Source organism: Semicossyphus pulcher, unplaced genomic scaffold (assembly GCF_022749685.1).
Source record: "Semicossyphus pulcher isolate SPU_LCO1_2020_fin unplaced genomic scaffold, fSemPul1.0.p SCAF_22, whole genome shotgun sequence".
NCBI classification, from domain to species: Eukaryota; Metazoa; Chordata; class Actinopteri; order Labriformes; family Labridae; genus Semicossyphus; species Semicossyphus pulcher.
The window spans coordinates 14,419,093-14,443,758 of NW_027211696.1; the positions used below are offsets into that span (position 1 = coordinate 14,419,093).

General features: G+C 42.1%; 1 protein-coding gene across 3 annotated transcripts; it reads left to right on the plus strand.

Annotated features, from left to right (window-relative positions):
- The first annotated feature begins 999 nt into the window (after positions 1-999).
- On the plus strand, positions 1,000-19,900 carry usp20 (ubiquitin specific peptidase 20). Of its 3 annotated transcripts, none has more exons than XM_069673426.1 (25): positions 1,000-1,127; positions 1,435-1,542; positions 1,802-1,855; positions 2,222-2,284; positions 2,398-2,538; positions 2,617-2,719; positions 3,057-3,126; positions 3,239-3,352; positions 3,459-3,558; positions 5,509-6,016; positions 6,118-6,309; positions 6,666-6,778; positions 8,361-8,533; positions 11,280-11,374; positions 12,589-12,622; positions 12,739-12,784; positions 12,886-13,066; positions 13,152-13,278; positions 13,355-13,524; positions 13,716-13,797; positions 15,316-15,424; positions 15,524-15,626; positions 15,701-15,769; positions 15,851-16,017; positions 16,836-19,900. In XM_069673426.1, the coding sequence occupies exons 2-24, from the start codon at positions 1,465-1,467 to the stop codon at positions 16,006-16,008; spliced, it is 2,883 nt and encodes a 960-aa protein (XP_069529527.1). In that variant the 5' UTR covers positions 1,000-1,127; positions 1,435-1,464; the 3' UTR covers positions 16,009-16,017; positions 16,836-19,900. The 3 variants fall into 3 exon arrangements, with proteins under 3 accessions (XP_069529527.1, XP_069529529.1, XP_069529528.1); XM_069673428.1 differs by having other exon boundaries at positions 3,459-3,537; XM_069673427.1 differs by having other exon boundaries at positions 1,438-1,542.
- The last annotated feature ends 4,766 nt before the right edge of the window (positions 19,901-24,666 follow it).

Genomic DNA, 24,666 nt, shown 5'->3' on the forward strand with positions numbered 1-24,666 from the left:
CTATATGACCTACAAAAGAAAACCAGACCATCAGCAACAATATTGATTATTTCTATATAGATATTTTTAATGCCTGAAACTGCTGGCAGGGGGTAGGTGTTAGACGAAGCGGTTAACTGCACGCTGCCTTTGTTTACATTTTCCAGGGCAAAAACTTAAAGTGAGTGATGCATATGACTGTTGAAGAAATAAGATGCAGGATGAGATTTTTTTGTTAAAACCCACCTCTTAAGCAGGTACAGGAAAAAATAAGCAAAGAGATAAGAGGTACGGCTTTGTCCCCAGGGGTCGCCAAAATCAACAAACCAAAAGTTCCTCAGAAGCGTTAAGTAAAAGTTTAACATCAATGTTACAAATCAATAAACAACTTTATTCTCATAATTTTACGAGTTTTTAACGACTTATTTTCGTCATAAATACAGTTCCCCCCCTAAAATAGTTGACTACAGTCTTATGAAATAACAACATTGTTCTCATAATATGAGGATCTTTTAATATTTTGACGTATAATTAAACTACGAATTTATTCGGCTGCGCCTGTATCAAATAGAGTGAGCTAAAATACTGTTAATATTAATGTCAACGTCTGCATTCTCGAACATTCCGCTTATATTATTATTATTTTTATATTATCAGTATCATTCTTCCTTTAGGTACTTGGCAGATGGAACACTTGTCCTACAGTTGCTCGGGGGCTAGTTTAACCGAAGGACAGCATTGCGTCACTTCCGTAAACAGGGAGCTCGGGGAAAATCCTTCATATTGTATATTATAATGTCTGTCTATCAATTTGAACAACGGTCTACGTTGAATAACATTAATTATATAAATTACAACGATTAAACCCACCAGATAAAGTTCATGAAAACATTTAAGATATTTCTCTGTCAGGCTGACGTCTCCGTGTTGTCTCCACCTCCCCCAGCCGTGCGTCGAGCCGTGCCGGACCGTGCTGACTCTGGATGGGAGGGGGCGGAGTTGTTTGGGATGGTGGGCCGGGGTATCGCGTCCCTCGACTCGGCTCCTTGATATCTTGCTAGCTCACGGTCTCCTGCCCGCATCCAGTATGGATTGTTTGTAAGAAGAATGAAAAATAGCGACTATCAACGTGGCAGCTGCTTGTGTTGGTAAATATGAGCCATTCATAACAAATGTTGTCATCGCTGCAGCCAGGAGATGATTTCTGAGCTTTCGATGGTAAACATAAGGCCTTTCACTTTGCAGAGCTTTTAGATAATGTGGGTAAATGTGGGGTTATTATAGGAAAAGATGGCCTAAACAATACTTAAGATATATGTTCTGCTGTCAGTCAAAAGCGAGGATCGTGCGATGTCTGTGGCTGCAGCTCGCGTTTTGTGTTAAGATGATAAAGCTAGCTTTTAGCTACGACATCAAAATCACCACAGTTTTCTTTTCACTGCCCTGTCAAATTAGCAGACGTCCTTTTGAAGAGAGTGAGTAGCTATGGCGGAACAAGACATTTGTCCTCACCTGGACTCCATAGGAGAGGTAACCAAGGAGGACCTCTTGCAGAAATCCAAGGTGGGTTTCAATTCATCCACTTTAAATGTGTTCTGCACAATGTCAGAGTAGTCATTGGCTTTGTGTGCTAATAACTATGTTGTTTACACAGTAATGATAATTATATGTGCTGGAATATACTCTTGTATCTCTGCTATGATGGTATTTGTGCTCAAGCATCCTGGCATGTGTCAGCCCCTGCTCTTCCTGAATCAAAATAATTGTTTACATGTTCTATTTATTCTGATTCTTTCTATTCTATTGTTTCCTCTTGCTGCAGGGTACTTGCCAGTCTTGTGGAGCAGGAGGCCCAAACCTGTGGGCCTGTCTGCAGGTAAGATTTAATGTTTTTTTAAGGTGTGAATTTTTGTCTTTGGAGGGAAAATGCTGGTTAAGCTTACGCACATAAATGATGACTACTACAAATGCAGCCAGCACTGCATTTAAGTGTAGCAAGCTGGGTGAATGCTAAATAATTAACAATGATGTATGGCATTAATGTTATATAAAAGCAGCAGCTCTCTAACTCAGGCAGGCAAGCAGTATGCAATGTGTGCAGTTACAGCTTTGATTATTTACCCTGACTCACGTTGACTTTTATAGCATTCAATTTATAAACATCAATCAGCGGGAAGATAATATTACCTCTTTGTGAGATAGAAGAAAGGTTCCTGTCTAACACAGTGTTTCTTCTCTGTAGAGCGACTGTCCTTACGTTGGTTGTGGAGAGTCCTTCTCTGATCACAGCACCCTGCACGCACAGGTGAACACCTCACCCACTAAATATACAGTATCTGCCAGCTTTTGCTCATCAGTTTACCGTCTTATTACCAGAAATTGTCGAATTAAGTCCCTTAAATGTTTGTTTCCTTTTAGTCTAAGAAGCACAACCTGACCGTGAATCTGACCACGTTCAGGATCTGGTGTTATGTGTGTGAGCGGGAGGTGTTTTTGGACCACAGGCCGGCGCTGGTGCCGGTCCCTGCTGCTCCACATCACTGTAAAGCCACAGAGCAGGTACGACTTCCCTCCTCGGTGGTTTCTGCCTCCTCCTGCTTGATGGATTTAAATAGTTTTTATGATTTGTTTTCTCAGGAAGCAGCTCCTCAGCCGGTGGGTCACCCGCTAAAAGCCGTACCGATCGCTGTGGCCGAAGAAGAAGGTTCAGAGTCGGAGGAAGATGAGCTTAAACCTAGAGGTAACCAAGTCAGCTAGGCTCCTGAAGTCAGACTCCTATTTGGTGTTATTAATAGGACAAAAAATCAATTAAAATACCCTGAAGAATCAGCTCCTATAGTCTTTTCTTTGTCTAATAAAATCATTACTAGTAATATTAGGTCACAGCTGCCGTATTTAATGGATATAATTGTGCTACGTTCTCAGAATAGCTACGAGGCCTTTTAATCCAGACAGGCGTTGATAATTAACCCGTGGTGGTGTCGTCTCTGTTCTACGTGATCTAAAAATATGCTTAAATTTGTGATCTTCTCACACTCTACAAAAAACTGTGCACCTCTCGTTTCTCTTGTTTGAAGGTTTGACAGGAATGAAAAACATCGGAAACTCCTGCTACATGAACGCAGCTCTTCAAGCTCTGTCCAACTGGTGAGGTCATTTTCTCTCATCTGCTCCATCCCCGGAGATGTGTCTCTTCTTCTTCTGTGTTTGCTAATTCCTTTTCCTTGTTTGATTACATTTTCCTCTCTCTCCTCTTCAGTCCTCCTCTCACTCAGTTCTTCCTGGACTGCAGTGGTTTGGTCCGGACCGATAAGAAGCCTGCTCTCTGTAAGAGCTACCAGAAACTCATCTCAGAACTCTGGCATAAAAAAAGGTAAGAAAGACATAAAAAACAATGGAAGACAGCTCAACTATTATATAACACATTAATGAATCGTTTTCATTATATATAACTAACTCTGACGGTGTCTCCCTCCCAGGCCCAGCTACGTGGTCCCTACCAGCCTGTCTCACGGCATCAAACTCGTAAACCCCATGTTTCGTGGTTACGCTCAGCAGGTAGGGGCAAGCACCCAGCAGGTAACTACACCTGGCATCACTCAGCAGCTTTACACTGTCTGTGAAAACCCTTGTGTTTGTACTCACACACTCCCAAAATACATTTACGTTTGCTTTGACTGCATTTATTGTGAATAACATGTTTGGCTTAATATGTGTACTTGTTTGTGTTAAAGGGATAGTTCAAGGTTTTTTGAGGCTTTATTTTTTAATCTTAAAGCTCCTGTGAGGGTCTGGTTATGAAACAGGCTGAAATTAATTCTGATGCTTCTATTTGAGCTACAAAAGCAAACCAGACCATCAGCGACAAGACTGATTATTTTTATATAGTTATTTTTAATGCCTGAATCTACTGGCGAGGGGGGTAGGTGTCAGACGAGGCGATTAACTGCACGCTGCCTTTGTTTACATTTTCCAGGGCAAAAGTTTAAAGGAGCAATTCTCCCCTGTAAAAAGCCGCTGTCAGTCAAAGCTGGTGTTCTCTGTAATCCATAGAAGCAATAATATTTGAAATTGGCGCCATAGCTGTGGAGAAAGTTGTGCATCAGCTCCTGGTTTTGCCCATTTTACATTCCTACAACATCCAGCGTGCATTGCGCCCCTCCCTCTGAAAGGAACGGCCCAGCAAGAGAGAAGCTGGAGTGAAATACTACTGTTTCACAGCAGGCAACGGCTCAGAGCGGCACAGAATCTAAAATATGACGAGAATATACCGGTGGATCGTCTAAAAAATCTTCAGGTCTGCAGTCTACATTTCAAACCTGACGATTTGGAACGAGACATGACATCGGAGGCGGGCGTCTTAGAATGAGGAAGTGTAGTTTAGCGAGCTCCCCTGCCTCCGCCAATGCTTCGTTTTACGTAGTCTGGCGGAGGTTTTCCAGGGCTCATTGGAGAAGCGGATAGCGTCCTCCAAAAGGCACAGAGCCGAATAGCTTTTTTTCCTACCATAATGACATTAGCTCCTCATAATAGCATGATAGGACGGAGGTTGAAAAGCGGCGCACTGGCCCTTTAAACGTGAGTGGTACATATGGAGAGAAGGATGAGGTTTTTGGTTAAAAACCACAACTTGAGCACATACAGGACAAAATCAGCAAAGAGATAAGAGGTACGACTTTGTCCACAGGGGGCGCCAAAATCAACACAAACTGAAAGTTCCTCACAGGAGCTTTAAATCTCCAGAAGCAGAAAAAGTCATAGATGTATTTTTATGTCTCCTGGTAGAAAACAGGGGAGATTACCTTTAACAGAAGATAGATGTAATCCAATTCATAAGAATCCCATAAATCCTAACAATGTGTGCTTATGTTCGGACAAACTCTCAAAGAGAAGTAAAAGATGTATTTCTTTAAAAAGTACTTCACAGTTTGAACTAGTTAGCTTAGATTAGCATAAAGCCTGATAGCCAAGCTAACAGTCTCCAGGCTGTAGCTTTACATTTTGCATACATGCATCTGAGTGCTATCGACCTTGTCATCTAATTCTAGGCATGAAAGTAAAAAGGTTTCATTCCCAAAATGTTACACTTGAGGCAAAAGAGGCTGAACACATAGCTCGACATACTTTTAGGCTTTGTGTAGAAACATTAAAAGCCCATCTGTGACTTTGTCTGACTTCTGGGAAGGAAGAGTAAACAACTCAAATGGAACCTTTGAGTTTGATTGGGGTTGAAGTTGTCTGATTCTTTACAAGACACTGAATTATCTGTTCAAACTAGTTCATGCAGGGTTAGTGCATGTGTGATTGGAAGCATCTGGTTTTGTTTGCATTGTGATTATGTTTAAATAATGAGTGTCGCCTGTCTCACAGACACCAATGCATTTGTTTTTCCATCTTCAGGTTTAGAGACGTGTATTTGTTTCCCTTCAACACATGTCTACGTTCTCTGCAAAGCTTATGTCTCTGTATATGTACACACTGTCATGCATCCTCCTCGTGAGTGACAGTAGTCTGCTTTTCCTGCTAAAGGACACTCAGGAGTTCCTGCGCTGTCTGATGGACCAGCTGCACGAGGAGCTGAAGGAGCCTCTGACAGAGTGCAGCATGAGCTCGGAGGGAAGCGACGGCGAGGAAATACGGGACGGAGAACGCTCCCCGTCCGAGGATGAATTCCTCTCCTGCGACTCCGGCAGCGACCGGGGGGAGGGGGGCGCGGCGGGAGACGGCGAACTGCTCCTGCAGGATGAATGCGACGGGATCAGGACGCCGGCGGGAGGGATGGTGGGCGTCGGTACGGGCGGGGTGATCTCTGAGAAGGAGAGGCTGAAGGAGAGGAGGGTGTCCGGCTCGCCTCTCCGGGGAGGTTCTCAAGAGATGGATGAGGACGCGGATGTGGATACAGCAGCGGAGGAGGGGGCTCCGGAGAGGGGGGAGGAAGAGGAGGTGACGCCAACAGAAACCGCAGAGGTCCAGAACCAAGAGAACAACCAGATATCTGATACGGGGCAGGCGCAGACCCAGAGCAGCAACACTTCAGGTACAAGATAACAAGTGGATATTCTTAGTTCCACATTCTTATTTAGCGGATCATTTGTCTCTAAACTGTTGATTGTGTGGATCTAACATGTTGTGTTCCAGAGCCGGACAATGAAGCATCAATGACCCAGCCTCAGCCTCAGCCTCAGCCGCAGCCCCAGCCACAGCCACAGCCACAGTCCACTCCCTGCAGCCCTGTGCGAACCCTCCAGGAGCTGCATCCCAAACTGTCCTCCAGTCCTCCTCGCTCCAGCCCGCTCCGCTCTGCTGGACCTGCATACTCTTTCAAAAAAGGTAAGAAAACATCTGAAGAAGAAGTCCCACAAAAGAGTTTATGTTTTTCAGTTAAAGGAGCAATTCTCCCCTGGAAAAAGCTGGTGTTCTCTGATTTGAAATTGGCGCCATAGCTGTGGAGAAAGTTGTACAAACAGCTGGTTTCGCCCATTCTACATTCCTACAACACCCAGCATGCATTGCGCCCCTCCCTCTGAAAGGAACGGTCCATCTTTTGTATATAAAACCTTTTTTACGTTTTTGTACGTGCACCAGAATAAACAGATTCTGGTCCTGCAGGTGGAAGTGATTACTCAGCTCTCAACAATATGACCTTTGTCCTCTAACTCGCCTCTTTGCTGTCCCGAATCTTCCAGCTCAGCTGCTGCTCAGCACCCGGAAGAAGAAACAGTCTCACTACCGCAGCGTGATCTCTGACATCTTCGACGGCTCGATCCTCAGCCTGGTCCAGTGTTTGACCTGTGACAGGGTGAGCTGCGCTTCACATGTTTACACACCAGGGGGAGCTACATACTAAGTCAGAAATCAAAGTGGCTGCTTCCCAAGTCTCTTAAATTGCATCCATGTTTCCTTCACTTGCGTCGTTCACTTGCGTCTTAGTCCCTCCCAGCAGAGATGCATGGAGAGACGCGAGGAAACCAAGAGAGGAGAGAGGAAACGAGGGAATGTTTTTTAAGAGACATGAGACGTGCTTTCCGATGAGGCCCCACGTGCAGGGACATGCGTTTGTGATGGTGGTAACCGCTGGATCAGCTGTCAGTCTGGTTTAACAGCTGTTTCTGTCTGCACGTGTGCTCTGTATTAATCCTAAGAAAACAAACAGTAACAGTGTTTCCTCTCTGTAACCTGTTACCTGTTTAACAAACACCTGCACATGAAGAACAGGCTGCAGTCTGTGTTCCTGCTGCAGAGCCATACAGACATTTCTTACCAGCACTGTGCCTTTATATTATTTGTTAATTATTTACATGTTTGATCACTGATCATCTGATCTGAATTAATTATTTAATAAGCGTAAATACTGTCTGTTCATGAACTATGAACATTATTGATTAGGCTCAAAGTTTCAGGGATAACACAAATCACGTCACGCTGATCAAACCCGACCTCATTGATCATTCTCACACGTAAAAAGTGTTACCTGCTGACAGAGAGACTCTCCTGCTCCCTCTGAATTCTTTCATTCATCTGTGATAAAAGTTAGCAGGGAAATAACTGATCATGACTAGAGGTATTTCTTTAGATTAAATAATAAATTAAACATTTAATACAAATGAATCTGTTTTTGCTACTTTTGATTTTTAGACAATTAACTTATTTTTACTCAGATGTTGACTCAGAAAACAAATCAAATCTGCAGTTATTCACTGCATTTTATATATTTTACGTATATTAATATTTCGTTCTAAACGATCTCAGCTTGTCAAACACCAACTCATTATGCCGACGTTGTTTATAGTCGGTTTCAAGGCGCCCTGTAAAGTCTGTTTTAAGGTCCGCTTCTTCCTCTCTGCGATATGAAACTCCGGTGATGAAGTTTCACATCAGTCCGATCTGCTGCAGCGTCCAAACACTAACTGATCTGTAATAAGGGGGCGTGTCGGCCAGTAAAAGACTTCCGTGGAGGCTGCTCTCGTGTATCCTCGCTTATCGCTCCTCGGAACTCCCTCCTCTCTCCTTGCTCCTCGCTCCTCCGAGCAGCGATAAGAGCTTTGAGACAGTCCTCAATATGGCGGCTCCGGAACTACTTCCGGTTCGGGCGAGGAGCTATCAAATAAGAGACTTGGGAAGCAGCCATGGTTTTTACTCCAAGATGTGAAATTTCAATGGAAGTAAGGCCTTTGTATTTGTTGTGTCATTGCAGTATTTTACATGATTAGAATTCACACATTTAATTTTTGATCAGAAAAATCCTGTTTTAAACTTTGCATAAAAGTATTCACGTATCCTTTATGTAGTTTTTATTTAGCATGGATGTTAATTGATTTATTTTAATCCAGCTCCACTCATAGATGCTTTCAGTACAAACCTTTCCTCTGAATGTGTGACAGGTCTCAACAACAGTGGAAACCTTCCAAGACTTGTCCCTACCGATTCCCGGCAAAGAGGACTTGGCAAAGCTCCACTCCTCCATCCACCAGAACCTTCCAGTGAAGACGGGTGTGTGTCCCGACAGTTACAGCTCGCAGGGCTGGATCTCCTTCATCATGGACTCCATACGCAGGTTAATAAACCACATTTATGTGTCAAACACATTAATTCAGTAGAATCTGGTTTCACAATATAAATGCTGACGTAAATGAAATAATCTGATGAGACACGCCTCAGAAATAGGTTTCATTCTGACATCAAAGTGAGAAGGAAGGAGATTAGATTAACACGAAGTGCGTTTGTGTTGTTACAGGATTATATTCTTATGATTTCTTAAAGGGCCAGTTCGCCGATTTTCAACCTCAGTCCTATCATGCTATTACGGGGAGCTAATGCCATTATGGTAGGAAAAAAGGGCAATTTGGCTCTGTGCATTTGGAGGACGCTATCTGCTTCTTCAATGGGCCCAGTGTTTTACGTAGTCTGACCAGGGAGCTTGCTAAACTACACTTCCTCAATCTAGGTCGCCCGCCTCCGATGTCATGTCTTGTTCAAAATCTTCAAGTTTAAAATGTAGACTGCAGACCTGAACATTTTTTAGATGATCCACCGGTATATTCTTGTCTTATTTCAGATTCTGTCCCGCTCTGAGCCGTTGCCTGCAGCGAAACGGTAGTATTTCACTCGCTGGGCCGTTCCTTTCACAAGGAGGACCGCAATGCACGCTGGGTGTTGTAGGAATGTAGAATGGGCGAAACCACGACCTGTTGGAGCTAATGCCATTATGGTACAGAAAAATGCAATCTCGCTCTGTGCCTTTGGAGGACGCTATCCGCTTCTCCAGTGGGCCCTGGAAAACCTCCGCCAGACTACGTAAAACGCGTCATCTGGCAGAGGCCAGGGAGCTCGCTAAACTACACTTCCTCAATCTAGGACGCCCGCCTCCGATGTCATGTCTCGTTCAGAATCGTCAGGTTTGAAATGTAGACTAGATTTTTTAGACAATCCACCGGTATATTCTCGATTCGATCAATATCCTTGACTGGAAAACTGTAGTATTTCGCTCCAGCGTCTCTCACTGGGCCGTTCCTTTCACAGTAAGGGGCGCAATGCACGCTGGGTGTTGTAGGAATGTAGAATGGGCGAAACCACGAGCTGTTTGTACGACTTTCTCCACAGCTGTGGCGCCAATTTCAAATATTATTGCTTCTATCGATCACAGAGAACACCAGCTTTTTCTCGGGGAGAATTGCTCCTTTAAGAAAGTCAACATTAGCTGTGAAAATCACTTCATGTGATGTTGCTCGTCACAGGAGTGTGGAAACAGAATTTATGGCTCTAATTCTGTATTTGTTAACATCTTAAATAATTATGGTTTTCTTCACAATTCGTTCCACCTTTCTACTTTTAGTTCAATTGTCTCAACAAATTGTAGCTTCAGAGCTGAACAACATCAGAGTGTATTCTTTTTCCTTCCTGCTGTCACATCAGTGTTAATCAAGGTTTTGATGTTTCCAAAGGAACCCCTGTGATTAACTTCCTTCTATACATTTGTTTAGCCATCAGGCTGTGAGTTGTTAACCCCTAAGACCGCTGTATGAGCCTCGAGAAGCTAGCTTGAACCCTCTTGTTAGTTTGGTCCGCCAGACACCCCCCTCTGAGAATGACGCCGTAGCTTCTTCCATCTTGGTTGTGTATTGCCCTTTGTTGCTTTATCTCAATTAGCATAGCCCTTTTGGTTAGCCGTTTGTTTACTGTGACCCAAGATATATATTCTGACTGATGCTCACTGCGCAGTGAATAAAACTCATCTGAACCAGCCACTGAATCGGACCTGAAGATGATTAATTTCTTCTACAGGAGGCCGAGAGCTTTTAAACGTAGCGAAAGTTTTCTTGCAGCCCTTTCACTGTTGGCTGTTTCCAGTAACTAGTCCTGCATCATGACCTGCTGACGCCTGCTGGCTTTGGTCTAGACAGAGTTCAGGAACTCTGACGCAAAGCAACATTTTGTGTTGTCTGTCATGCTATAAGGCTAGTTAAGCTTCTAGAGTTGTTGCTGTACTGATAGCAGTAGCAGGAAATGCCACAGATAACGCCTTATTTGCGGTATAAGTCAGCAGTCAGTGCACTCATCTGATACCATCATCCACCTCATAAACACATCTTCAAAACACAGCAATAATACTTATTATGTCTGCCACAAGCTTCTATTACTGCTACTACTAAGCTGCTAAGTTAAAGGTAAATTAAAGTCTGAATCGGGATCAGAACGTCTCTGAAACTTTGTGTGTGGCCCGTGCAGAAAAAGGCCCCTTGAGTCCGTCTAGGATTCAGTCCAGGACTGATGGGATGGAGGGATTATGTGGGCTGAGGAGAGATCGGAAATGCTTGACCCAAAGCTCCGAGACAGGATTTGAGCGCTGAGACACCAGATGACTCAACAGGACTGCAGAGGAGTTACAGTGAAGTAGGAAGTGTAATGATTGTCTGTGTCAGCAAAGCGGACATACCCTGACATAACTCTGTCTATAGGAGTTTCTCTTTCTGCGTTCCCCAACTGTCATCTGTGTTTTCCTCTTACATATTGCTCCTTTATTAAGTTATTTTAACAGCTGGTGTCTCTTGTGGTTTCCAATGCAGTAGAGATGGAGTAATCTACACCTCAGCTTCTTTAATCACGGGTGGAGACGCAGAGCATGTTTCATTTGAGGAAAATTCTCAGGGACTTTTATTGCTCCTGGCAGAATTGCTTTTGGGGTAATTTGACGAATGTAGGTCTTTTTCTGTCAGTATGATAAGTGAGATCAGAAGCTAAAAAAGGCCCTGTGGCTACATGTGGTTGTAACGGTGACGTCTCTCTGTGCTGCTTCTGAACAGGTTCGTAGTCTCGTGTATCCCCACTTGGTTTTGGGGGCCCATGGTGACTCTGGAGGACTGCCTCGCTGCTTTCTTTGCTGCAGATGAGCTCAAAGGTAAAAATAATTATAACACACTGAGCTATTCCCTTAAAGAGGGGGTATTATGCTGTTTCACATTTTAAGACATATATATAATGTTACGTGGGTGACGTATGTTAGGAAATATTTATTAGTTATTATTTTCTGTTAAATTATGTTTGAATGGCACAAATAATTTCAACCGCTAAAAATGCAAAATGTCTTAATTTTTTTTTAAAACCTTAAAGAGGGGGTATTATACTGTTTCACATTTGGAGACACATATATAATGCTACACTATTGGACGTCCGGACTAAACGTGGGTGAAGTTTCAAATCTGTAGGTTAAAGTATTTTGGAGTAATTCCCAGGCTTCTCAGCTCAGTCTGCAGGCTGCTGTGAACGCCAGGTTTCACACAGTTTTTTTCTACACGATGCACTCTGTGACCTCAGCAGGCTTCGGAGAGCTGGCCAATCAGAAGACAGTGGGCTTGTAGGGGCGGGGTTTCTTATTTTTTTTATTTTTTTTTAAGATAATTTTTTTGGCCTTTGGCTTTATTTATAGGACAGCTTAAGAAAGACAGGAAACGTTGGGAGTAGAGAGTGGGGGATGGCATGCACCAAATGATCGGCAGACCGGGAGTCAAAACCTGCGATCAGTGCGACGAGGACTGTAGCCTCTGTACATGGGGCGCCTGCTCCACCAACTGAGCTAAACAGCGCCCCAGGGGGGTGGGTTTTCTTAAATGGACAGAGCTGACTGAGTCGTTTCAGGCAGAGGCTGCACAGAGCACCAGTGTGAGAAAAATTATGAGTTTTTTAAACTGTAAATTATGCTAAGCTACTTCACAGGTATCACAGAGTGAAATATGAAGCTTGAAATTAGCACATTTAAGTTTTGAAGGTAAATTTAAATAAACATATAATGTTAGAACATAGAGTACACATTATAAACCTTATTATTATTACTACTAATTATCATTAAAGTAGTAATTGTGCTTCGTAATTAGGAGATTCACTCGCATGAATACTGCTACTCAGCTATCACCAGTCTAAAAGGCCCAAAGCTTGTTAGTAAATGCAAACGAGTGACCACAAAGCAAATCAAAGCCTACTAAGCTACTTCACAGGTATCACAGAGTGAAATATGAAGCTTGAAATGAGCATGATACCCCCCCTTTAAAGTCCTCACGTCTTTAAAAGTGTTGAAAATGAGTCGCTGATTTACATTTCCCTTCATCCTCTCCTCAGGGGACAACATGTACAGCTGTGAGAGGTGTAAAAAGTGAGTAAATCAAGGCGGACACATTTATTAAAACTGAGATTCTCCACTTTAATGAGCAGTTTTTGTCACATACTTAAAACAAATCATTTTCTCACTCTGCATTTTCTTTTCTTCAGGTTGAGAAACGGTGTCAAATATTGCAAAGTGCTTCGACTTCCAGAGGTACACATTCTGTTTTGATCTTATCTCCTTCCTGCTGCAGATAAATATCAGTAATGGTTGCCAACTTAAAGTGTTTGTGCCTCTTTTGTTTTTGTGGGCAGATTCTGTGTATTCATCTGAAACGCTTCCGCCATGAGGTCATGTATTCGTTCAAGATTAGCAGCCACGTATCCTTTCCATTGGAGGGCCTCGACATGCGGCCTTTCCTCGCTAAAGAGAGTCCATCCCAGGTCACCACGTACGACCTGCTGTCTGTTATTTGTCACCATGGCACTGCAGGAAGTAAGAGATAGCTTCATTTCCGACAGATAAATGCATTTCAGTGTTTAACCTCTCTTTTTAACACCTTCTTTCTTTTACTCCTCAGGTGGACACTACATAGCGTACTGTCAGAATGTTATCAACGGACAGTGGTATGAGTTTGACGACCAGTACGTGACAGAAGTCCATGAGACGGTGGTGCAGAACGCAGAGGCCTATGTGTTGTTTTACAGGTGAGCATTTAAAGTAAAACTTTTACACTGAATCTATGCCAATCTATTGACCGACTGTTTTTCTGGACTGTTGCAGGAAAAGCAGCGAGGAGTCGGTGAGAGAGAGGCAGAAGGTGGTGGCCCTGGCCAACATGAAGGAGCCCAGCCTGCTGCAGTTTTACATCTCCAGAGAATGGCTGAACAAGTTCAACACCTTCGCAGAGCCAGGCCCCATCAGTAACCACACGTTTCTCTGTCAGCACGGAGGTGCGTGGAGGAAAAACATATCTTTTTGTCTGAAAAATGTGAGAGGATGTACCTCCTGTTTATTGCTCCTTTGAGTTACAGGCTGTAGGGATTTTAGTGCAGGAGGAGAAACATCCATCATAGTTGTTGGAATTCTTAAAAGCACAGGCCAGAAATAGTCATTAAATTGTCTTTGAACACTCTCTGTACAGGCATCCCTCCTAATAAATACCACTACATAGACGACCTGGTTGTGATCGTTCCGCAGAATGTGTGGGAGTACCTTTACAACAGGTAAGTTTGCAGCAGCCAGCCACTTAGGGGGGAATTCACTAAGAATGAATTGCGGCCGCTGTTAGCTCCATAAATTGCGCATCATTCGCCTCCGCTATCTGCTCCGTCTCGAGGTCCGATTGCTGGAACGGCCCAGCGAGAGACGCTGGAGCGAAATACTGCTCTCATTTCCTGCTACTGCTATCAGTACAGCAACAACTCTAAAAGCTTAACTAGCCTTAGCAGCATGACAGATAACACAAAATGTTGCTTTGCGTCAGAGTTCCTGAACTCTGTCTAGACCAAAGCCAGCAGGCGTCAGCAGGTCATGATGCAGGACTAGTTACTGGAAACATCCAACAGTGACAAGGCTGAAAGAAAGCTGTTGCTATGTTTAAAAGCTCTCTGCCTCCTGTGACGAGAAACATCACATGAAGTGATTTTCAGAGCTAATGTTGAGTTTCTTAAAGGAGCAGTTCGCCCCTGGAAAAAGCCACTGTCATTCACAGCTGGTGTTCTCTGTGATCGATAGAAGCAATCATATTTGAAATTGGCGCCATAGCTGTGGAGGAAGTTGTACAGCTCGTGGTTTCGCCCATTCTACATTCCTACAACACCCAGCGTGCATTGCGCCCCTCCCTCTGAAAGGAACGGCCCAGCGAGAGACGCTGGAGTGAAACACAACCGTTTCGCTGCAGGCAACGGCTCAGAGGGGTACAGAATCCGAAATACGAGGAGAATATACCGGTGGATCGTCTAAAAAATCTTCAGGTCTGCAGTCTACATTTCAAACCTGACGATTTTGAACGAGACATGACATCGGAGGCGGGCGTCCTAGATTGAGGAAGTGTAGTTTAAGCTCCCTGGCCTCCGTTTTCCAGGGTCCACTGGAGAAGAGGATAGCGTCCTCCAAAGACATTTTTTTCCTACCATAATGGCATCAGCTCCCCATAATAGCATGATAGTACTGAGGCTGAAAATTGGCACACTGGCCCTTTAAATACGCTCAAACGGCACCTGAGCACAGAGACGCTGTTTGCTCTGCAGCACACTTTGAGCTGCATTCGACCCTCTGCGTGTGCTTCCAGAATGAGTCTTTGGTGTCACTTGTACTGGTTTAGTGGGCACGAAACCCGTGCAATCCTTTAGTGAATTCCCCCCTTAGTGAATATATAGCCTTTATTTAATCGATACAAATAGAGAGTGACACACCGAACAGTTTTGGACAGTGCACAATTAAGGTGCAAAGGGACAAATTGGTCAAGAGTTCTCGTTAACGTGCAAAAGCTACTTATTTAAATGCTTTGATTTCAATGTGTGAACTAGTGCTGACAATCCAAACTGCTAAAAGCTCTACAATAATGCAAGACAGGAAACGTGTATCTGCACTGATCAGCATGCAAAACCTGTAACCCAAGGCCTTAGTTAATATTGATTAAATCTTTCGCCCTTTGATGTGCACTGTCACGATCATTTGTGTGAATATTTCACTTAATATTTTTGAGTTCTTCTGTTAAAAGTTGTTTTTTATGTCTTCAGCTTTGGAGGCGGCCCAGCAGTGAACCACCTGTACATGTGTGCCATCTGCCAGGTGGAGATTGAAGCTCTGGCTAAACGCAGGAAAACAGAAATAGACACTTTCATCAAGGTAAAAGCCTGAATTCTGCGAGGTTTCACCTGTATAAATATATCTTTTTTTGCTCTTTGTTGAATGCTGAATCTGCATTTTTTTCCTTCTCGTCTGTAGCTGAACAAGGAGTTCCAGGCTGAGGAGGCTCCAACAGTGATCCTGTGCATCAGCATGCAGTGGTTCAGGGAGTGGGAGAGTTTTGTGAAGGGCAAAGACAACGGTATGACCCTGCAGGTAGACTAAAAGAGAAGTACGTTAAAGTGATCTTTACAATTTAAACGTGTGTTTTCTCAGAGCCACCTGGTCCCATCGACAACAGTAAAATTGGCATCATGAAAGGAGGACACATACAGCTCAAGCAAGGTAAAGCTCAGCGCTGGTGTAAAAGCTTAGGGAAGAGAAAAGCAGACGGTCAATCACTGTTTTTATTGTCTTCGCCTTCAGGTGCAGACTATGGGCAGATCTCAGAGGAGACGTGGCAGTACTTGTTGGGTATTTACGGCGGGGGCCCTGAGATTGCAGTGAGGCAGACGGTGGCCCCGGCTGACCCCGACAGCCTCCACGGGGAGAGGAAGATCGAGGCGGAGACCAGAGCACTTTGAGATAAAGAGGTTGGAATGTTTACTCATTGGGAAACACTGTAAAATCAACACAAGAACTCCCTGCATATACACCAAATGCATGTAGTCAGGTACTTCAATATATTCTTATACCTCTTACCCACCGGAATTAGCGTATTAGCTAATAAATGGTGATTGTCTCTGTTCCCATTGCCAGAGGAGTATACCCCTGTCGGTCTCTTTTCTGCTGCGTCACCGTCTGACATCACAAACGTGCCGGAGACGGGGTTAGTAAACAGTGCAGCTGTGACGGCGGTTAGGTCTTTATTGTACCTATTACTCACTCAGTCTGTTTATCAAACTCGGCGCTGACAAATTTGGAACGACGTTCGAGCAGAGACGTGTGGAATTTGTAGGTTAGATGACAAGATGACATCGCGCCGGATAGGGGGCGGAGATTAGCGTGTCAACACAGGTTTTGTGTTCCCATCAATGCCAATCGGAGACGAGGCGCTAATTACCCGTGTCTACTGTAGAGTCATTTGACCCGGGTCTGAATGCGTAGTGTTGCCTTCCCCATTAAGCAAAAAATGCTGGGTGTTAGCAGGTGTTTTTTGACCAGTGGGAAAGCGGCTTGAGAGGAACAATTTACTGGAAGCTGTGGCTGTTGGAGATTGTTGCTAGTCCTGGAACCAGCATGCGAACCACATGAGCTCATAAATTCCTCCTGATCTGCAGGGAGCAAAGACATCTGCGCATTGGGCCAAGAATAATGCAGCCAGCACATCCAGCAAACAAACATCTGTAAATCTAATCTGCATTTTCGGCCAGTTGTTTTCAACTTGTTTTCCCAACTCTTTCTCCCCCAGGTCTTCTGATTCCCCCCTTTCCACTCCTGCCCTCACAGGAAGCTGAGGAATTTGCACCTTGGTGAAGAAGCCTCGCCGTGAGCACTTTGTAAATGTAGCAGCGCATTATTCCGAAGAGGGCGAAACGGTATTTAAAAAATCACGTAGTTTATTTATTGGATTACTCTGATCCTCTGTGTTAAGGTGTAAAAAATAAGGCGTCATGTCACATCTCTGGAGCTGTTTCCTGTAGTTTCAGTGGCTGCTGTAGTGACTAGGTGTCATGTTCTGCTGTACTGGCTGTGGCGGACACACAGCCGCTGGTGTGCAGAGGTCAGAGGACAAACAGAACGACATAATGATGTGTGTGTTGAGGACTGTACTTTTTCTTCTTCAGCGGAAGCAACAACCAAGAGACATTCAGAAGCTTTCTGTTTGCCTGTTTACTAGTTACATAGCAACAAGTAGAGACATCAAGTGAGAGATAATGCATTAATCTAACTCTTGCACCTCCAACCTTAAACACACAGTTTATCTGAGCCCTCAGGAATGGAAGTTAGTTGTCAGTTTCAGCCAGTGAAGTAACATGAAAATGCCACAACAGGTTTGAAAACATGCATGTTTTCCATAAAGCCATTTTCAGGGGCATTTTTATTCCAGAAGTCTAAAAATGCATGAATCCTTTTTTTTTGGACCTGCAAGGACATTTCAAAGACAGGAAGAGACGTCAAGTTCATCTGCTCAAACACAGAAAACACCTTTATGTTCGCAAAATAATAGAAATACAGAGCTCCTCATGTCTAGCACTATCCACAAACAGGCACACAGACATATTGTTATGATTTAAAACGAGTGGCAACAAGAGATTTCTGAAAAGAGGAACTAATCTGAGTCATTGAGTCAGGGTGACAACCCGCTGTCTGGTGCAATAACTGTACATTTGCCTCGTTGTAATGTGTGAATCATGTGCAACAGAACTATTTATGATGATCACAGCTGACATAGTAAATTCTTCTGAAACATCACTGTGTGAATTGCATCATAAGTACCAAGTTACCAAAATGACTAATAATGCAATGCTTATTTAAACCAAGAGAGGGCAGTATACTTTTTTTTTTCACCATTTAACAATTTACCAAGAATTAAATAAGAGTAATAATTAGCACAACATGCACAAATCCAGACCAATGACTGTATATATAGATGGGCGATGCGTCTCCGTCTGCTCTCATTGTGTGAAATTGATGCTAAAATTCCCCCCGTGACGTCGGTCATTTGGAGCCAGAGTTGTGCAGTACAGATCGGCGGGTGGAGCCGCTTCCGTGAAACAAAACACACACATGACTTACGGAAAAAAGACAGAAAGGATCCCGGCGTATTTAACAGCAGAACAGCTTCTTTGTGAACTTCTGTTTTAGTTACGTTCCCTCTCGACGTTCCTTTGTCAACAGAGCTGTCCATTTCTCTTAAGATTATTTTTTTGGCCTTTGGCTTTATTTATAGGACAGCTTGAAGATAGACAGGATATGTTGGGAGTAGAGAGTGGGGGATGACATGCACCAAATGATCGGCAGACCGGGAGTCAAACCTGCGATCAGTGCGACGAGGACTGTAGCCTCTGTACATGGGGCGCCTGCTCTACCAACTGAGCCAAACAGCACCCCGCAATCATCCTTTTGACAGCATCAGATAACTAATTAAAAACAAACTTGTCAGAAAACTGAACACTTGGACGTAAATCAGCATGATAAGAACTAACTATAATGACAGAAAAGTGACGCTTATTTTGACTTTATAGTTTGACTCATGTCCCATTTGTTAACATGGAGGAGGCGGGCTTTATGACCTATACAGCCAGTCAGCAGGGGGCGCTCAAAATGTTTTGGCTTCTCTTTTAGGGAGCTCTCAGGTCGTCCATCTTTTCATACAGTCTATAACCAAGACACGTTACAACAGTAAGGTAAAATATCATTCTGGTTTGATTGATCAAGTACATTTCCTCTTCTATAATCGTGCATTTTTTGTCATCCAGTCATCAAAAAAATAAGCTGTACCCTATAAAAAAAGATGTTTTACTCTGAGGTACTGCTGGTGAAATTATTCATGCATCTGCAAATATATATATTTTTGATGCATTTTAAAATAATGCGTAAAAATACACCTTTCCTCAGTAATCTAGGCCCCATGTCATATTTACTGAACTAGTAAGTTGGTGTAATGTTTTGACACTTTACTCAGAGATTAATCAGTACCCTCAACCGCTGCACTTTTGTGCTGTATCAATTGGGCACGAAGAAAAAAAGATTACAATCTTTTCCTGTATCTTTATCACAGATTAGAAGGTTGGCACATAAGTCTGATGTTGTGCAAAACAGTTCAGAGAGTTCAAACTGCTCCCAGTATTGATATTTGGTGTCCATTTGAAGCTGCTAACCTGCAGAGGTTTTTAGGTTGATAATTGATGGCTGTAACCAACTTACTTTTAGTCTGATAATGTCAAAACATGAAAATGTGCAATTTTTTTTTTTTACAGCTTTACTAATGCAAGATAGAAATTTCAGGGTAAAATCTATGAGAAGTTGCAGAGTCGGTCCGAGCTAAGCTAAATAAACCTCCTCTATCTCATTATAGGGAAATCACATTCTTGCCTTTTCTACTGTACAGATCTGTAAAGTCTAATTTTGCCACCACATTTCAAAAAAGTAAAACCCTGCATCGTGGGATGAGTGAGAAAAGGAAGAAAACAATAAAGATGTGTTTATGTCATCCCTTTTTAATAAAAAAACTGTCATATTTACATATTATTATTACTAATTTCGAAAGACCAAACATCCATCCATCCATCTATTATCTATACTGCTGGTCCTTCAGGGTTCAGGGTGAAAGACCAAACAAGGAAATATTTATTAGTTATTATTTTCTGTTGAATTTTGCTTTAATTGTGTTTGAATGGCACAAATAATTTCAACCGTTAAAAATGCTAAATGTCTCAATTTTTTTTTAAAACCTTAAAGAGGGGGTATTATACTGTTTCACATTTTAAGACATATATATAATGCTACAATGTTGGACGTCCAGACTAAACGTGGGTGAAAGTATTTTGAAGTAATTCCCAGGCTTCTCAGCTCAGTCTGCTGTGAACGCCAGGTTTCACATAGTTTTTTTCTACATGCTGCACTCTGTGACCTCAGCAGGCTTCGAAGAGCTGGGCTGAGCTATGAGGGCCTGCACAGAGAACCAGTGTGAGAAAAAGTTGTAACTTTACATACTTTGATTTACATAACTGTAAATTATGCTAAGCTATTGCACAGGTATCACAGAGTGAAATATGACGCTTGAAATTAGCATAATATCCCCCCATTAAATGTACAGTTTAGTAACATTTAAGTTTTAATGGTGAATTTCCCTAAAATATGTTACATACATATTATAGACTATTTTTAACTCCTTGTGTCTACCAATTATCATTAAAGTAGTAATTGTGCTTCGTAATTAGAAGATTCACGCACATGAATACTGCTACTCATCTATCACCAGTCTAAAAGGGCACAGGTTGTGTTAGTAATACAAACCACAGTGACCACAAAGCAATTCAAAGCCCATTTATGAAAGGCAAAGAATGAAGAAATAGTCGGAAACGCCCTCCCAGTAATTTTCAATGTCAAATGACATCAACACCGATTTTTATCTTTAGTTGCCGTGCAGCAAATGATAGGGTGAAATGTAACAAATATGATAATGTGATAATCCTACCTTCCTTCCAATCCATCCAACCTTTAAATACAGTGCCTTCAAGCGTCTACACACCCACAATGCACCTGCACAGGTTTTTATTTTTATTTTGCCTTGATAACAAACGTGTGGGGATGTACGACAGCTCCCCCACGCTACTACTTGTTTTAGAGGGAACATCCGATTCTGTGATATTCCCAGCTCAACTTTAACTTGAGCAGGCAGGGTAAGTGAAAACATCTGTGTGAGGGTTACGGGAATTTTCCACTGACCTTGACTTTAGAAAGGTCTATTTCCCAGCTGTATCTGATTATTTGCAATTGCGTAAGGAGGAGGATGAAGTAAAAATCCACAATAAACCAGAAGAGATTTAATGCTTGGAGATTAAAAAAGTGTCAAATTGTCATCCAAAGAATAGTTCTACATTTTGGGCTTTCTTGTTGAGAGTTAGATAAGAAGATTGATACCACGGTCATGCCTCTACAGTAAATATAAAGCTACAGCTAGGAGACAGCTAGCTTAGCCTAGCTTAACAGAAAGACTGAAAACATGGAAATAGCTAGTCTGACTTTGAATTTGCCAACTAGCTCCTCTAAAGTTCACAAATGAAAACATTTTGGGCTTTCTTGCTGAGAGTTTGATAAGAAGATTGATACCACTCTCATGTCTGTACAGTAAATATGAAACTACAGCCAGGAGACAGTTAGCTTAGCCTAGCTTAACAGAAAGACTGAAACAAGGAACAAGCAAGCCTGGCTCTACAGATGTTAAACAGCTCCTCTAAAGCTCACTAATTAAAATATAACAACATGTTTGATTAATCTGTAAAAAACAAGAGTTTAAAAATAAGTTATGGCTAGCTTTCCGCCCCTGTATGCTAACTTAAGCTAACTGGTTGCTGGCTGTAGCTTCATATTTAGCATGCAGCCATGAGAGTGGTGTTGCTTTTCTAATCTTAGCTAACTAACAAATTGACAAACAATTTCTTTAAAGATGTAAAGGAAGTTTTAAAATTATAATTCAAAAGTTCTCAAAATGAAGAAAAATAGTTACATGTTGCAATTTAATTCAGCGTTAGCTTCTCTATTAGCTCAAATGAGCAATGCAGATCTCCTTTTCGTCACTGTGTGTCAAACAATAATGAGATTTAAGTTAAACATGCTCTTAAAAAATACTATAGATCAATCAACAATGTCAATAAGCTCACTAGATACTCAGAAGAGTAATTATCAGAAGAGCAGCTTTGCCAAAACCCTTGGAATATATCCAACAAGGCAAGGAGATTGTGGTTTTAATAGACCTTATTCACTGCAAATATTTTCACTTGTTACTGAAGCAAAAGCACAGATGTAAGTTATATCTTTCAAAGTTGCTATACATGTCAACAGTAAGCCTACCACTAAAACAAACATAATTACAGGGCCCAACGAGCCCATTCAAGTACCTTGATACATGACAGCTGGGTAGTTTCCAAGACTGTGCGTTCAACTGCAGGTGGAGGAGTTTTGCTCTGTAGGTCCATCCACATGACCAGGACCATTCTGTATTTTAAAATGCACTCATCAGGAAAATATCAATTATAGCCCCTTTAAGTTTGTAGCTAACAGCTGCGCTAACATCACAGTAATTCCAAATGTTAACCCAACAAACCAACCACTCAGAATCATCATACGTTCCTGAAAAGGGCTGGACCAAAATAAATGAATATTTAATTGAAGAAAGCCATCTTATGTCCTGTATTTCACTTTAAATTTCCCTGTTATGATATATAGATTGTTAACCATGTCACCATGTCCTGTAGTGACCCATGTCTCTGTTTTATTTGTTGATGCGTCCAAAAAGCAGTTCATCAATATTCTTGAGAAAGACATGAGATATTTACATTTGTCTTCAGGAAACACTTTTGAGTCCAGTCTGTATCTACAAGACATGATACTAATATTATTGAGACGTGTGTGCTATGTTTAGATACTTCTTGGGGAGTACGTGCAATGAATAAAAGGCAAATCTTTGTGCAATCTTCAGCTCTCTCATCAAAGAGATACTTAAGAGGTATCAAACACAGAGCAGTTTGAGCAGCTGACAGGGGAAGTGCAGCTCATTATATTGCAGTGTCAAGAAGCGTCGAGTGGTAATTACTTAATCATCCCCACCTGTGAGTTTGTTTGCTTGTGTTACAACACGTAGCTATGCGTGTGAGATTTCCATTTCAGATTTCAGTGGAAAGTAGAAAACATTGCTGTGGTTGGACGGATTTCAACTGTCATATCATGATACCCTGCAGACAACAGAACTGGATTTCGCTGAGTCATGTTTCCCTACATTTTCCAGTGTGTGGTCGAAGTAATGGGGATTCTCTGATTACATGGTTGACCTCAGTTCAATGGGATGTCTTAATGTCTGTGTAAGTTATGTAATTACTCATGACTGGTAAAATGATTAAAATTGCCTGGTCTTTGATTTGATTTTGTGTTTTCCTTGCTGCTCTTTTCCTGCAAAAAAAAGCATAATTAAAACCAGCACTGAAAATGGAAGAAAACAGAAACTGTTTTTGGATGAATAATTTAAACCGCAATGAAGATTGTGGTTTAAATTATTGAAAGTTTTTAAAAGGGGAACTTCAACGATGAGTTTACTTCTGGTGGTAGTGAGTACTTTTCCACCTGTGAAAATTGTTGCTAAAGGAACTTCGTCGAGAAAATAACCGTGATTATCAGGGTTTATATTATGTACAACTGAATAGAGCAGTAGATTTAAAAGAAATATGGTTATTCACTTAATTTGAGATGAGATGATCTATACAATGTTAACAGTTAGCTTAGCATAAATGCTGGAATCAGGAAAAAGCTAGTCTAGTTCTGTTCAAAGGTACGTGCCAGGCAACCCATTTCTCCCTGCTTTCAGTCTTTACGCTAAGTTGGCTACTACCGGTTTATTAGCTACAGATTCCAATCGGGGAAAACGGGGGGAAGCAGCTCGCCGTTATTAAGCTGTTATCAACAATCTTATTTTTTCCAGTACATACACTGAAATGTAAAATCTTAATTATTGACAAAGCCAGGCTAGACATTATCCCTGCTTTAGTCCTTAAGCTAAGCCAAGCTAATAGGCTTCTGACTAGCCACAGCCATGATGAGATAGCTTAGAATAAAGACTGGAAAAACGAAAAGGCTTTCCTGGTTCTGTCTAAAGATACAAGTAAAAAATGTACAGGCTTATTGATGAAGCCCTTGCTTTCAGTCTAAAAGCTACGCTAGGCTACTAGGATGCAGACTAGCTAGAGATTGGAAACAGGGAAAATAGGGGGAAACAGCTAGCCGGGTTCAGTCCAGAGTTAATAAATACCAGCACCTTTAAAGTGTAACTCTTTTTTTTCAGTCGTGTAAAATCTTAATTATTAAGGCCAGGCTGGACATTTTCCCCCGCTTTAGTCTTTAAGCTAAAATAATAGGCTGCTTATTAGCCACAACCATGCGCTAGATAGCTTAGAATGAAGCATCAACATTTTTTACTCACTTGTTGATATAGTCAGACAACCCTTTTCCCCCTGCTTCCGCCTTAAAACTAAGCTAAGCTAATAGGCTGCTGTCTAGCTACAGACTGGAAACAATAGCTAGCCTGTTTTGCCCAAGTTTATCTGCTGAGCTAAGCTAACAGACTACTGACTCCAGCTCCATATTTAGCATGCAGACATGAAAGCGGTATTGATTGTCTCATCCAAGTCTTGGCAAAGGAAGTGAAGAATCGAAATTCCACAAAATAAAGAAGTGGGTGTTTACTGGCGAGACATGACAAATAAACGACCTTGCTTCCTTGAAAGAGGATCTTTCTAGAAGATGCTATAAATAGCATTTTAGTACAAGTCAAGACATCTGCAAGTCTCTTCTTAATCCTCCTTTTGGGTGCCTACATATGTCCAAAAAAGTTAGCATGTGCATATTTAAATTAGTTACTTTTTTCCTTGAAACATTGACTTGCTAATTATCTACAGTTGAGAAGATATTCTCCAGTAAATACACTTCTTCCTCTACTGTTTTTGTGACTTTTGTTGTCAAAAAATACAGGTAAGTATAAGAGACACGGAGAGAGAGGGTTTACCTGTTTTAATTTTAGACAAAGG

What these genes read in the sequence shown, in the direction of transcription:
- usp20 (XM_069673426.1), top strand. Translation starts at nt 1,465, where the DNA reads ATGGCGGAACAAGACATTTGTCCTCACCTGGACTCCATAGGAGAGGTA. An exon ending in GCCTATGTGTTGTTTTACAG is followed by an intron (nt 13,279 to 13,354) that starts GTGAGCATTTAA and finishes GGACTGTTGCAG; the next exon opens with GAAAAGCAGCGAGGAGTCGG. An exon ending in AAATAGACACTTTCATCAAG is followed by an intron (nt 15,425 to 15,523) that starts GTAAAAGCCTGA and finishes TCTCGTCTGTAG; the next exon opens with CTGAACAAGGAGTTCCAGGC.